The sequence below is a fragment of the Hyperolius riggenbachi genome, chromosome 5, assembly GCF_040937935.1.
Source record: "Hyperolius riggenbachi isolate aHypRig1 chromosome 5, aHypRig1.pri, whole genome shotgun sequence".
In the NCBI taxonomy this organism is placed as follows: Eukaryota; Metazoa; Chordata; class Amphibia; order Anura; family Hyperoliidae; genus Hyperolius; species Hyperolius riggenbachi.
In genome coordinates this window covers 389,198,956-389,215,045 of record NC_090650.1, presented here as the reverse complement: position 1 = coordinate 389,215,045, position 16,090 = coordinate 389,198,956, and the positions used below count along the sequence as shown (strand labels likewise).

Genomic DNA, 16,090 nt, shown 5'->3' with positions numbered 1-16,090 from the left:
AATCCATCGTTCTGTCAGCGGTGTGCGCGGCGATTTCACGGCCGTTTCGATCACTGTGATCGAAACGGCCGTATTTCGGCGGGAAAATCGTTAGGTGTATGGGCCTAACGAGAAGGAGTATAGAAGTAGAGAGGAATTTTGCCAGTCAGATGGTTTATTAGATCTTCCAGGCAAGTTGTAAGATTTGCTTTAAGCGTGTGCCAATCGGGAGCACTAAAGAGTGTTTTTGTTAGCAGATCAATATCCAGGAAAAAAAGCCACTAAATAAACTAGTTTCTTCATAGCACTGCAGTTCTAAACAAACCAAATAAACCTTTTACTGTAACCCGCTTCATCTCTCGAAATTCCATACATTCATTTTAATCATGGCAAAGTAAACACGGGAGTTAATTGATCTTAGCATACAAGAAACGCAATCGCCTCCAAACTATTTTCATTGAGTTGAACTGTGTTACCGTGGTAAGAAAACATTTTGTCAAGGTTAAACAAAGTATTCAGTGGCAGCCGCTGCCTCTCTCAGCAGGACTGGAGGGTAATGTGAACCATGCCGAAAAAGGCAAAAAAAGATGGTTTGGCTTCGCAGTATCATAAACGGCATATAAGAACTTGTCCTGTCTTATTGTATCCCCTAGCGTGAGTCAAATATAAAGCAGCGCCTGGGGGAAGTCCCGTTCTGCAGCAGAATGGATCATTCCCATTTATCTCACAATCTGCTAAGAGTTCTTAAAATTCGCTCACTTGGCAAGTGCGGAATTATCATGAGGAATGAAACCATTTCAGAACTATGAGATCATGCCGAATTCCATGAACCTGACACTCTCGGTGATCGTCCGGGCCTGGGCACTGTTTTGACTTACAGGTAATCCCACTTCATTAATTCATTTAACATGGAAATTATTGGGGGAGAGAAAGAAACAGCATGTCAGGGAAACCACAAGTGCTTTCTATATAGGCTGGAATTCATAACATACACCGGATAGGCGATAATCTGCATTTCCTTCCAGGGACTCAGCACCGCGGCAATATTACTCAATATTGTTGTAATTTCCTCCGAATATTAAATGTCAAAGTCATCCAAGAAGAATCTCAGATGGAGCTGAAAAATAAAATATGGATTGACACCATGACTTGCTGCAGGGAAAGCCTCGGGGCTTTGCTAGAAGCATTTTGATGTGTTTGTGGTTGGGTAAAATCATTACAGCAACGGGGTCATCGGTGGAAAAAAGCATGACGTAAATTACACCAATTAAAGCTGAACTCCCTCCTGCACAAGGCTAAAAACACAGTGGAAATACACTCCAGGAATTTCAGAAACGCTACCATCCCTCTCGGCCTCTGGAAGAGCCAAGGGAACAGTGTGGCAGATTTGCCAAAGCCAATGAAGGAAAACCGGAGCAAAACGGTTACAAGAACGGTCTCTGATTGGTCACCCTCATCAACTGCTCCAATCATTGCATCAGTTTTGCTCCAATGTTTCTAACATTGGTTTTGATAAATCTACCTCAGTTTACAAATATAAATACATAATAACTTTATTTACATCTGCTCATCTCAACCACCTCTCCTACTGCTCTTCTTATGTTGCCCTTCTTTGCCATTCCCTCTATTGGCAGCCGTTTGCCCAAACATTCCAGTCCAAACTCAACGCTTTCTAACAAAGTTCTCTGTTAGTGCCCCCCTCCATACATTTCCTCATTAGGGACCAAATGGGTACCATATACCAACCTATCTGCAATCACTCTGTACACAAAACCTGCTGATTTCCCCCCTTTGGTCACCTTCTCTCACTTTCATATCCAGGACTTCTCATTAACTTCAAACCCACTTTGGAACTCTCTTCCACATCTCCACTGCCATACTTTGAGCTTTGAACCTTCAAGTGCACCTTTAAAATGTACCTCTTCAGACAAGCACAGAATCTGTCAATTACCTTCAAGCACATATCTATATTTGTATCAGATGTCAAAAGACTGACTGCCTCTTTTGCTAGATCGCTAGGTCACCTTTATATCTACTTGTTACTGAACCCTAGTGTGTAAGCTCCTCCCCAAGTGTTACTTGCCTCTGCTGTAATTCTTCTATCAAATGATCACGTACCTACATCACTTGATGTTATCATACTGCGCATTACAGGGGTTATTTCTTACTCCTGTGAAGTTGAATAATTGCAAATACTGTCAAATTTAAAAATGACCAATTGATCTTGGGATACCTTTTCAGCAGTAGTGCTTTTAGAATTCTTTAGACCCACTTCAAAAGTCCAAGTGGTGCTAATTCTTCACAACTTTACTGGTACTGTTATGGATATTATGGACTCAACCACCAGTAGTTGGTGTGCACAGGGTGCAAATACAAACTAGTCTTCACCAGTGTGTCCGCAGGGAAAAATAAACTGCTTGCCCAAGCAGGAAATAGATTAATTGCTGGTAACCAACAGGTTGTGGCCCTTTGAATTACCCTACTGGAGCCGGAGAAAAAAATATCACTGTGGTCTGGACATGTCCAGACATTGTTAATGTCCGAAGCAGAGGTGAGGGATGGCTGAAAGCACGCAATGTCAAGGTCACAGGCTGGTAAATACAGGCAATAGCAAGGTCTCAGGCCAAGATCACAAGTGTGTGTGTGTGTGTGAGTATATGAGTGTGAGTGTGTGTGAGTGTGTGTGAGTGTGTGTGAGTGTGTGTGAGTGTGTGAGTGTGTGAGTGTGTGTGTGTGTGTGTGTGTGTGTGTGTGTGTGTGTGTGTGTGTGTGTGTGTGTGTGTGTAGCGGTGCATACGAGACAATCTCGTGGTGGGCGGGGGAGCGTGAGGACAATGAAGTTGGCTGAAACTCGGGCAAGTTGATATGCCGGCGGATCAATGGCGGAGAGTCTGTACGGATGCATGACTATCAGCCACCACAGACGACTCTGATCATGCGTGTGTACGAGGCTTAAAAGTGAGTTGAGCTGTGTATAGAGTGAGAGTTTGTGAGCATATCTGCTGTATTTTCTTAGCTGAAGCTTTGCTACTTGCGTGAGATGAAATAAAGGAATTGTTGGTCTGCTTGTGGTGTATGGCCCCTCATCTCGTCACGATCACTGACCCACTTCTGACATTATCATATAAGCCACATCATTCCCTTACTGCAGTATGCTTCACAGATTAATAAAATAAATAATTTATTATTGTCCAGTAGGTGTTTAATATAAAAATGGCTGATTCACTTGGGGCAAAACAAAAAGACCAAATAAATCCCAAGACTACCACTGGCATCCAATTCTGAACACTATATAAGAAAAAGTCCAGAAGCCATAAAATAAACACTGAAATATATACAGAAATAAAAGCTGCAGAAAGCCTATCTTCCCATCTTGAAAACAAGCTGTGCCTATGATGTGAACGTGGCGTTATGAGGTGTTTATGAAACCGAGAGTGGCCACAGAATTTTTAGAAGGTGATTTAAAGCATTCTGCTCTGCAATCTGATATTACACGCTGCTCTGCTGAATACATTGTTTTGGGCCTTTGGATAGTTTAGACTAGCTTTGATTTACATCTTTCTACAAACTTTCTTCAAACATATAATCACCTTGTTTGTTTGAGAACCACTGGCATATCTGGTCTTGCCTTTATATTACGCAAGGAAAAATTATACATTCAGTTTCCTAGGCAATATTCAAATAATCCATCCTTGACTGTCAGTCAAGCACAAGTCAAACTCTGGTCCCTGTAATTTAAGCGGGGACACCACTAGGCACAGGTCCGTGGAAGCACGATATAGTGCGAAGCGGCCATCAGGAGTTTAGTGCCCAGCACCCACCACACCTTTCACATCTCACAGCACTGGTATGTCCTTTTCACTATAAAGCTGTACCACATGTGTGTTGTTTTGGACTGTGCCTCACTTCTGGACAATAAATGTTTTTCTGCAGTGCCGATCCCTCTCCCTTCTTTGACCTCATCAGTGCTATCACTTTAGGACCAGAGCATGCAGAACACACCCAAGTGAGCGAGTTGTGATAATCCTGCCTACCCTTTAACCAATTACCGGCATTCTGACTTATTAAAACCTCCTGTTTGAGCCTGTTAACGGCAACAGGACGGTTTAATAAGTCGCTCGCTATAGCCGCCGCTACGCACGTGTGCACACCACTCCTGCCATCGTTTCCATCAGGACTCCGTGTTAAGTGATTGGGGAAGGTACTTTACCCAATAACAATGCTTGCAATGAATGGACATGACCGCGATCAGCGTCCACGTCCATTCATAAAACAGGAAGCTGTCCCAGTTTAGTAAAATGTAAAAAAAAAAAAAAAAAAAAGTGAACACTTCCTATAAAATGGGAGAGTGTTCACTAGCGCCATCTTGTGGCCAAAAATTTAGGGTAAAAACCCTTGGGGGTGAACTGGTTAAGATGCCAGCTATCCTATGGAGTAGTGCCAACTGTCTCTTTACCTGCCTATAGGGTGCATTTACTTACCTATGAGTGACTGCTCCCTAGCCCCCTGTGTATATTTGGGCCTCCCTCTCATCTGCTCCAGTACCGCAGGTTAAAGTACCCATGGCAATGTCGCACGTCTCTGGCTGACACGGTACATGCAACAAACACAATTGCTAACTTCCAGTCAGAGCAATATCCTGCCTCTATCTGGCCAGCAGACGCTAGTCAGCCAATCAGGTGCACTGTCATACACCCCTTGCCTGCTGTACCATACCTAGCAGGAATTACATAGATTAGCATTCAGGTGGGAGGCTTCGGTTGGACGCAATCGTGAATTGCGTCGTTTACAGGGACGCCCCGTGTAGGCACATCTCCCACACGGTCCCCTCCCTAACCACTCACCTGTCAACCGCATCCTAGAAGCTGCAAAAAATAAATTTAAAATCACAAACACTGGTCCACATGACAGCCCAGGGGCCCCAGGTGGGGTGAGTTCCCTGGAGGTGAGAGGTCCTAATCTATGTAATTCCTGCTAGGTATGGTACAGCAGGCAAAGGGTGTATGACAGTGCACCTGATTGGCTGACTAGCGTCTGCTGGCCAGATAGAGGCAGGATATTGCTCTGACTGGAAGTTAGCAATTGTGTTTGTTGCAGTTGGCATTCAGTTTAGAGGTGGTGGGGTGAGTTCCCTGGAGGTGAGAGGTCCAGGGCTTGCCCGCACTTCCCTCTAGGTGTCGCATGGTGGTTTGGGGGCCCCAGTGAGTGAGAGACCTGGGGCCCCTGGGCTGTCATGTGGACCAGTGTTTGTGATTTTAAATTTATTTTTTGCAGCTTCTAGGATGCGGTTGACAGGTGAGTGGTTAGGGAGGGGACCGTGTGGGAGATGTGCCTACACGGGGCGTCCCTGTAAATGACGCAATTCACGATTGTGTCCAACCGAAGCCTCCCACCTGAATGCTAATCTATGTAATTCCTGCTAGGTATGGTACAGCAGGCAAAGGGTGTATGACAGTGCACCTGATTGGCTGACTAGCGTCTGCTGGCCAGATAGAGGCAGGATATTGCTCTGACTGGAAGTTAGCAATTGTGTTTGTTGCAGTTGGCATTCAGTTTAGAGGTGGTGGGGTGAGTTCCCTGGAGGTGAGAGGTCCAGGGCTTGCCCGCACTTCCCTCTAGGTGTCGCATGGTGGTTTGGGGGCCCCAGTGAGTGAGAGACCTGGGGCCCCTGGGCTGTCATGTGGACCAGTGTTTCTGACACGGTACATGCCAGGAGGTGCAGTCCATTGATGAACTACATCTTGCCAGCTGGGGTCATATGACAACACCTTGGGGACATCAGGCTGCAGGTTGGCTGGAGGCCTGCTGCTGCATTGTTTATAAACGTCTCTGGCCGCCTCCGCTCACCACCACTGTCATCAGGATCACTGTCCAGCAAAAAGCAGGAAGGGAAAAAAGAAGGCAAAAGGGCGGCGGCGGCGAGGGGCGGAGTATAATGACAGAGAGCAGGAGGGGGGGAAAAAAGGCAGAAGGATGGCCATGAGGGGCGGAGTATAATGATAGAGAGCAGAGCAGCACTAAAATATACACTTTTTCTAAGTTAATTGAAGCTGCAGTGAGGGGGGATGACACAGCACGCATGTTGTACAGCCGCATGCGCAGTACCAACAGAGCAGCACAATCTGCGAAGCTGCACATTCTGTCACTACACCGGCTACTGCTGGAGATCACGCGCAGGCTGCGCGCGCATCTCCTTCTTTGAGGGGCGTAACTCCGCCCCGCCGTCAGTCTCTGAGCAGCGATCGCCGCTCGAGAGACTGTTAGACGGCGCAATCTATTTACTGTGTACAGCGCTGAGATCTGCAGCAGCGCTGTACTGGGGACAGCCGTGTGACACGGCTGTCCCCTCCATAGGCTGGGGAGTGATCGGCTGTCATAGGCTGAAGCCTATGACAGCTGATCACGCTGATTGGCTGGCGGGGGGAGGGAGCAGGGAAGTAGGAAAAAAACCCCATAAAACAATTATAATAATAATAAAAAAAAAATAAACACATTGGCATTGGCATCAGACCTGTTGGTGGGGAGAAAAGGGGGGGGGGGGGGGGGGGGGGGGAATCACTAGTGTGCTGTGTTGTGCCGCCCTGCAGCTTGGCCTTAAAGCTGCAGTGGCCTATTTAGAAATAAATAGCCTGGTCTTAAGGGGGGTTTAGCACTTTGGTCCTGAAGTGGTTAAATGGAAACGTCCATATCCCTCTCAGTTAAGGTTTCAGTTAAGGTTTCCTTAAATGTTGACATTATTATACAGCCACATACAGGTCCTTCTCAAAAAAATCGCATATTGTGATAAGGTTCATTACTTTCTGTAATGTACTAATAATCATTAGACTTTTATATATTTTAGATTCATTACACACAACTGAAGTAGTTCAAGCCTTTTATTGTTTTATTATTGATGATTTTGGCATACAGCTCATGAAAACCCAAAATTCCTATCTCAAAAAATTAGCATATCATGAAAAGGTTCTCTAAACGAGCTATTAACCTAATCATCTGAATCAACTAATTACTCTAAACACCTGCAAAAGATTCCTGAGGCTTTTAAAAGCTCCCAGCCTGGTTCATTACTCAAAACCGCAATCATGGGTGAGACTGCCGACCTGACTGCTGTCCAGAAGGCCATCATTGACACCCTCATGCAAGAGGGTAAGACACAGAAAGAAATTTCTGAATGAATAGGCTGTTCCCAGAGTGCTGAATCAAGGCACCTCAGTGGGAAGTCTTTGAGAAGGAAAAAGAGTGGCAGAAAACGCTGCACAACGAGAAGAGGTGACCGGACCCTGAGGAAGATTGTGGAGAAGGACAGATTCCAGACCTTGGGGTACCTGCGGAAGCAGTGGACTGAGTCTGGAGTAGAAACATCCAGAGCCACCGTGTACAGACGTGTGCAGGAAATGGGCTACAGGTGCTGCATTCCCCAGGTCAAGCCACTTTTGAACGAGAAACAGCGTCAGAAGCGCCTGACCTGGGCTACAGAGAAGCAGCGCTGGACTGTTGCTCAGTAGTCCAAAGTACTTTTTTCAGATGAAAGCAACCTTTGCATGTCATTCGGAAATCAAGGTGCCAGAGTCTGGAGGAAGACTGGGGAGAGGGAAATGCCAAAATGCCTGAAGTCCAGTGTCAAGTACCCACAGTCTGTGATGGTCTGGGGTGCCATGTCAGCTTCTGGTGTTGGTCCACTGTGTTTTATCAAGGGCAGGGTCAATGCAGCTAGCTATCAGGAGATTTTGGAGCACTTTATGCTTCCATCTGCTGAAAAGCTTTATGGAGATGAAGATTTCATTTTTCAGCACGACCTGGCACCTGTTCACAGTGCCAAAACCACTAGTAAATGGTTTACTGACCATGGTATTACTGTGCTCAAATGGCTTGACAACTCTCCTGACCTGAGCCCCATAGAGAATCTGTGGGATATTGTAAAGAGAGAGTTGAGAGACGCAAGACCCAACACTCTGGATGAGCTAAGGCCGCTATCGAAGCATCCTGGGCCTCCATAACACCTGAGCAGTGCCACAGGCTGATTGCCTCCATGCCACGCCGCATTGAAGCAGTCATTTCTGCAAAAGGATTCCCGACCAAGTATTGAGTGCATAACTGAACAATTATTTGAAGATTGACTTTTTTTGTTTTAAAAACACTTTTCTTTTATTGGACGGATGAAATATGCAAATTTTTTGAGATAGGAATTTTGGGTTTTCATGAGCTGTATGCCAAAATCATCAATATTAAAACAATAAAAGGCTTTAACTACTTCAGTTGTGTGTAATGAATCTAAAATATATATAAGTCTAATGTTAATCAGTACATTACAGAAAATATTGAACTTTACCACAATATGCTAATTTTTTTGAGAAGGACCTGTACATGTAAAACATGTGATCATCAACACAATACAACCACAAGTTTAATTTCCGAAGCATGTCAACGTTGAAGAAGAATACATTTCATTTAAAAATGTAAAAAAGAGAGGAGCGCTCTGAGATTTCCAGCAATGATAGATCAATTAACACTAGGAAAGGTCTCACCTAGTATTAGTGTGGCCGGTACAGCGTACTCAGCCGCGATTCGCATGCGTCCCTCTTAGGCAGCCGGGGACCGGACTCTCCGTGGCAGCAAGGCAGAGACAGGGCGGAGGCGACGTCACCAGCTCCAGACCTCCTTGCGATGGTAGCGAGGACGTCTGTTCAAACACACGCTGAAAGGCGTGGTGAGCAGCGTCCAATTGTCCGTGAATGGTAAAAATAGAGGCAGGGGAATAGACTGGCCACAGTGTTACAATATGGCACAAAATACATATGGGACTATAAAATAAAGGTTTATTAAAATGAAGTCCCTGTCTCTGCCTTGCTGCCACGGAGAGCCCGGTCCCCGGCTGCCTAAGAGGGACGCATGCGAATCGCGGCTGAGTACGCTGTACCGGCCACACTAATACTAGGTGAGACCTTTCCTAGTGTTAATTGATCTATCATTGCTGGAAATCTCAGAGCGCTCCTCTCTTTTTTACATATTCCTCTAGTGATTAACATGGGAGCAGCCGAGTGATTGTCGGGTGGCCAGATCGCACCTTGAGGGGCTCACTACCCCAGAACTTTTTACTTTCATTTAAAAAGGAACTGTAGTGAAAATAACAATTACAGTATATTCTGGCGTATAAGACTACTTTTTAACCCTTGAAAATCGTCTGAAAAGTCAGGGGTCGTCTTATACGCCGGGTGTCATTGATGCCGGGTGATACGCCCCATCCTGTTACCGCCTCTCAGATCTCGCTGCTGAGGACTGTAGTGAAGCGGCGCAGGTGTACATGTGTGAGATCTGACAGGCAGGGAAGGAGGTAAATATGATACAAGAGCAGGCCAGACGGGTCAAAGAGGCGTGTTTTATGGGCACAGCGCGATCTATTATTCCATACCGCTCTGATAAACAGGTAAACAAGGAGAGCTGACCAATACAATTAGGGAGAGTTGACCAAACCAGTCAATTGCCTATATACTGTTATATACTGGGTGCCACATACAGTACAGCACCAGTATCTGTTCATACACCGCACCAGTAAATGATTTTTTTTTTATTTTTATTTGGTGTGCGTTGGAAGAGGGGTAGTCTTATACGGCGAGTATATCCCAAAGCTCTATATTTTAACTGGGAGAGTTGGGGGGGTCGTCTTATACGCCAGACTATACGGTAATAACATTGTCTATGCTTTTATAATATTCATTCATGAATTATTTAGTCAGTGTTTGACCACTGTAATCTTTCCTCTCCCTAATTTACTTTTTTGAAACTTATCACAGGCGACATCATCTTTCATTCTGGCAAGTGATCTATGCAGAATGTTCGTTTATTGAGTTCTAAAGCCAGTACAAAAACATAGCTGGTCTCTCAGAATGCTCCGGGGGAGAAGCTTTAGTAGGAAATCGGGGTTACGTACCAACATACAGCAATACATAGATACTAGTAGACCTAAGCCCGTTTAAAAACGGACTCTAGGTCTGTTTCTCACCGCCACATGTCAGTGCGCATGCGCGCACACCCACCCGCCGCACATGTGCACACGCCCGCCCAGCTAACTGGTCCCATCCTAACTGTCCGTGCTGCTCACATGCACAGTAGCAAAAAGCACAGACCCGAGGACACATTTATTAGGTAGGATAGCAAGTGTTTCTGTTGTTGAAACCTGAATATTTAACATAAAAGTGGGTATCCTGAATAATTTACAGCATTCTACAAGACTGGGGTAGGATAGCTGTGATAGCTGTTTGTGAGCAGCACAATGCAGTTCTCATATCAGCGTTTTCATTATGGGGAAACCACTCGCTGTTTTCATTTTGCTATGGCATTTCTAACATTGAAACCCTGAGAAAAAGAATAAAAGGCTTAATCAAATGCATTGGTGGCTTGGAAAGCATGCTGGTCTGTACCTGTGGGGACTTGTGCGAGCGCCAGCAGTACTGGTGGCTATGGAGGCTGGCCAGCACTATATTCTCATCAGTATCCACTTGCCCAAACCGCAGCGTCTCTTGTGTGTCATTACAGACGACAATATGGCTGAATATCAACTCCTCTGCCTCAGGGCACTGGTTCTGCAAGACAAAAGAGCCGACTGTTTCAAGACTTCAACCTTAAAATTCATTCTGCATATTCATTTCTACAGACAAGTTACATATGAAAGTCTAAAGAAGAAAATGTTAAATGCATCAGCCACAGCAAAATAGCAATTTTAAATGGCTATTTACCAAATTTAAAGAAAACCCTAGGTGGATATTCGGGGGCAGATGGGGCACAAAGGCATGTTTCTCTGCCTAATGACATGGCTCTGGCAACTGCCGCTCTCTGCCCCCTCCAGCACTGCGCTATAGCCCCCCTAGGTTTAACAACAAGATTTGTTGCTAACTCAGTGGTAAACAGAGGGGAGAGGAATTTTCTTGTTCAAAACGCCCGCCAGGGGCGGTCCTGCAGGGTTTCCATTGCGGCTATTGGGCAGCTCTCTCTCTGGCCACGCCCCCTTCTGCTTCCCCACCTCCCTGCACGCTATGAGAGACACACAGTCTCTCCATGCAGCGTTCTGACCTAACGGGTCACAAAAGTGAAAGTGGGAAATTGCGGCCCACGGGAGTGGCGGGTTTTGTGGCTACCTGATCCGTTCAGCCTTGCGAATCAGGTAGCCTACCCTTTTATTCATTTTTTGAGCCCACCTCGGGCTCGCTTTAAAGGGAGTCTGAAGTGAGATTTAAAAAAAACAAACAAATACAAAACTAAAAAAACTAAACAGATGCTCACCTAAGGAGAGGGGAGGCTTTGGGTCCTATAGCCTCTCCTGGTCCCTGCGTTTCCCACGCAGGATCACCTGTTAGTACAAAGCTAACAGTGGCACAACTGATATTAACCGTTTCCAATTCAATTTTGCAATCACCGACATCCCCGACAGCACTTACTTTTTTTCCGGTGTGCTGGGAAAGGGGGGATTTGTGGAATATCGGGAATCCCGAAATTGCAGTGGCGGCAGTGATCCGGAGGGCCTGTACCTCCTCACTGTAGAACGAGGGGGCGATCTAGCATCAAGGGGAGGTAGTGGGACTGGTGCTGGTTTGTCTGCTGTAGCTCCGCCAGTGGCGCTGGAGCAGATTAAAGTGTCTGACTTTGTCCAAGACTTTGATGCACATAGGGCATGCCGGACTACACCCAGCAATGGCGCTCCTAGATACAGCCTAAAATGCAGCCATGTAATATTTATATTACATGGCACAATAGCAGAGGGTGGGGCTTAAGGTTAACGGTACAATTTTTCCTTCAGATTTTATCTTTTGATGCACTTTTTATGATCAAATTGTATAGAAAACTGCACTATTTGTGGCACAAATCAATGTGATACGATTCTTTGGTCAATCGGAAAAGGAAAAATTATTGATCCCAAAGTTGGATTTTATGATCGAATTGGAACGTAAAACCTTCTTAAATCATTACGTTGATGGGAACAATCGATAATTATCTCCCAATTAGTTACGAACATTCAAACCACATCGAAAGATAACATCTGATGAAAAAATTGTACCATTAATGGACACCTTAAAGAGAACCCGAGGTGGGTTTGAAGAATATTATCTGCATACAGAGGATGGATCTGCCTATACAGCCCAGCCTCTGTTGCTATCCCAAACCCCCCTAAGGTCCCCCTGCACTCTGCAATCCCTCATAAATCACAGCCACGCTGCTGACAAACAGCTTGTCAGAGCTGGCTGTGTTTATCTCTATAGTGTCAGTGTGCTGCTCTCCCCGCCTCCTGCAGAACTCCAGTCCCCGCCTGCATCCCTTCCCTCACTGCTGATTGGAGGGAAGGGACGGGGGCAGGGACCGGAGCTATGCAGGAGGCGGGGGAGCAGCTGAGACTGACACTACAGATGTAAACACAGCCTCACAGCATGGCTGTGATTTATGAGGGATTGCAGAGTGCAGGGGGACCTTAGTGGGGTTTGGGATAGCAACAGAGGCTGGGCTGTATAGGCAGATCCAGCCTTTGTATGCAGATAACATTCTTTAAACACACCTCGAGTTCTCTTTAAAGCGCAATTGAAACCATAAAAATCAAATTTCAACAGCAACTGTATGCATGTATTAAGTGATAAAGATGCTAATCCTGCATTCAAAAATGTTTCTGCTGTTATGGTTTGGAGTTATTACATACCTTAGGAGCACTGGCCCTTTAATTGCCATTGCCAAACAGTTGCATGCTGGGAGTCTTTATCTATAATATATTCCTCCTCTTCCCTTTATTTCCCCCTCCTTCTAATGACAGTGCACTTCCTAGTATAGACCTCAGTGGGAGTGTCTGAAGACTCTGGGAGGAGGGTGGGTAACAAATACACAATTAGCAAGAGGAGAAAAAAAGAGTGAGGGAGGAAATTATATCAGGGTTAGCTTCATTCAAAGGTAACCAAGATGGAAACTGACTAGAATAGGATTATCTGCTTTTCCTTTATAGAATTCACAGGAATCATAACGTGGACGGTGTTTTTAATTTCCTTTTCTCCCATTTAGTTGACTCTTGGGTTTTTGGATTAGTTCCCACTAGACTACTGATAAAAACTAGCATTATATGGTTAGAGTAGGACTCACCAGATCGGGGACACTTTGGCGCAGTTGGTGAGCTTAAGCGCGTTAAAGCGTAACCAAGAGCCCCTGTCACTGTTTTTCCTGTTGTGTGCTGCAGCCCCTCTGTATGTTATATATATTTCTTGTGGGGATTGGGGTCTCCACTGCTGCATGCAAACTTTACAAAAAAATTGCATTAAAAGTTGGTTTGTGCTGCTCACCCCTTGATAATTGATTATAATTTTCCCCTTGTGAGCCTGCATAACCACGCCCACCTCTAGCACAGTTAAGCATATAAATGAGTGCATTGCACATGTCCAGAGAGTTCGTTTGGTAGCTAGTGGAAGGTGAGGTGTTTTTAAATTCCTTTTCTCCCATTTAGTTGACTCTTGGGTTTTTGGATTAGTTCCCACTAGACTGCTGATAAAAACTAGCATTATATGGTTAGAGTAGGACTCACCAGATCGGGGACACTTTGGCGCAGTTGGTGAGCTTAAGCGCGTTAAAGCGTAACCAAGAGCTCCTGTCACTGTTTTTCCTGTTGTGTGCTGCAGCCCCTCAGTATGTTACATAACGTGGACAGTGCAATACATCTGTTACGCAAGTAGAATTAGTATTTATGTACTTATATATGTATTTTTTATTTCTAGGTTAGCATGGGTGTCACTTGCTCTTGAAGTCTGACACTTTTACCTGTAGGGGCGGACGCCGTGCCACATTTTATCCGACAACAGATCCCTCTAGCGGCAACCAGCTTTCATATATCGGACTATGTCCGACATTGGACTTAGCCCTACATAGGACTGGGAAGGGTTAAAGCGGTATCGTCACCATAAAAATCTAATTTCAACAGCAACTGGTCTGAGTGTATTAAGTGATAAAGATGCTAAGCCTGCATTCAAAACTTTCAAAACTTTTTCTGCTGTTATGATTTGGAGTTATCCTATACTTAAGGAGCACTGGCCCTTTAGTAGTCGGTGCCAAAGAATTGCATGCTGGGGGTTCTTTTTATCTATAATCTATTCCTCCTCTTCCCTTTATTTCCCTGCCAGCTGCTTATCTGAAACCTAATCCCCTATTCACTTGTGTTTACAAGCAAGGCTGAGGTGACTCAGTGATTGGAGAAGACAAGAAAAAAAGTAAAGGGCAGAAATGACATGAGTTAGCCTTAACTGTGGGCAAAAGACATGGCCCCCACCAGGAACAGAATTCTCGTCATTTACTATATAACATTCACTGAAATCAAAATGTGCACAGTATAATACATGTGTTATGTAAGTAGATCAAGTATTTATCTACTTATATATGTGTTTTTTTTCCCGGCATAGTATGGCTGATCCTACTACTGAAGAGTTCTGCTGAAATGTCCCTGCTGGCTTACAAGGTCCAACACATTGGAGTTCATATTACACTGACTGCTGAAAAATCTTCGCTTTTGCCCGGAGATAGGGTTTATTGCAGTTAAGAATGTGCAGACATCACATTAAAAGTATGGTTATCCTTTAATGGGGACAACAGTATTCTTACTGTAGAAAAATGTCAATACAGACCCATGAGGTAACCACTAAACATCTATGTATAGTCATTTAAGTCTTGAAATCACAAGCCATAGCACATTGCCATGTGGTGCAAAGTACCCTTGACATGAAAGGAAACAAGAAAATTACTAAAACAATTACAGAAATATGTCTTCCTGAAGCTCATGTTAACATTGCAAAATCCCTTTTATAAATCAGGGGAACCAGCTTCAGTGTGTACCTTTCAGCGGTATACAGCGTGACATATGGCTCCACTTAATGAAATACGCAACACTTCATCACTTCTGATTCCACAACTGGTAGTTTCAGCATCTAAGGACAGTTAGCAAGCCCCTCAGTCACACTTCGTTATGGACAACACCACTTGTGTGTTTACCTGACTTATTTTTATACATAACCACAGCAGGAATACCCCTCTATGACTGGAGACCATTTTGTTGTCAGTCCGGATCATCTGATAAGTCACTGGGATTTTGGCAAACATTGCCAAATACCTCTGTATAGACAGGCAGGGCATTATCTGCATAGAGTTTGCAAGTTCTCTCTGTGTTTGCACGGGTTTTCTCAGGGCACTCCGGTTTCCTCCCACATCCCAAAAACATACAGATTAGTTAATTGGTTTTCCCCTAAATTGGCCCTAGACTACGACTGATACACTACACGATACATACATAGAGATATGACTATGGTAGGGATTAGATTGTGAGCCCCTCTGAGGGACAGTTCAGCCATAGCTGAGCAGCATGTCTGTAAATTGCTTCATCCTGCAGTGTCGACCTAAAAATGTTTGTTAAGGGCGGCACTGATCTAGTATATGTACGCACCTCAAGACTTAAATAAGAGCTAGAGCCCTGATGAATTATTACTCAAGATAACTTTGATCTAGCTGGGTCCCTGGTTTGCATCTGGACCAGGACACTATCTGCATCGAGTATGGTTTCCTACCACATCCCAAAAACATACAGCTAAGTTTATTGGCTCACCCAAAAACTTACCTTAGGCTCTGTTGGACATAATGTATAACTGTGGTAGGCATTAGACTGTGATTTCCTCAAAGCAATCCTACCAGCATGTGGTGGCTGGATGGTGTACTGGTTAAGGGCTCCGCCTCTGACATAGGAGACCTTGGTTTGAATCTCAGCTCTTCCTGTTTAGTAAGCCAGCACCTATTCAGTAATGACTCCTTGGGCAAGACTCCATAACACTGCTACTGCCTACTGAGCACGCCCTAGTGGCTGCAGCGCAAACTCTTTGAATCCGCCAGGAGAAAAGAGCATTATAAATGTTATTGGTCTTGTTTGAGAAACAGTTAGCGACAAGACTATTTACACTCTGAAAATATCAGCGCTATTTTATTATTAATTAAATATGTTGTTTTTTTTTAAATTGCATAATTTTAATTAGTTGTCAGCATTAGTCTATACGTCACGCAAGCAATAAAATAAACTATAAATGTTCCTTTAATAATATCAACAGCCAGTGCCAAGTAT

General features: G+C 44.6%; 1 protein-coding gene across 3 annotated transcripts in view; it reads right to left on the bottom strand.

The window, feature by feature from the left end:
* Positions 1 to 16,090, bottom strand: part of VPS13B (vacuolar protein sorting 13 homolog B) — a 1,202,086-nt gene that overhangs the window by 158,359 nt on the left and 1,027,637 nt on the right. For all 3 annotated transcript variants that reach the window (XM_068237718.1, XM_068237719.1, XM_068237717.1), the window contains exon 43: positions 10,395 to 10,556. In XM_068237718.1, the coding sequence (XP_068093819.1) occupies positions 10,395 to 10,556 (162 nt within the window). The remainder of the gene's footprint in view (positions 1 to 10,394; positions 10,557 to 16,090) is intronic.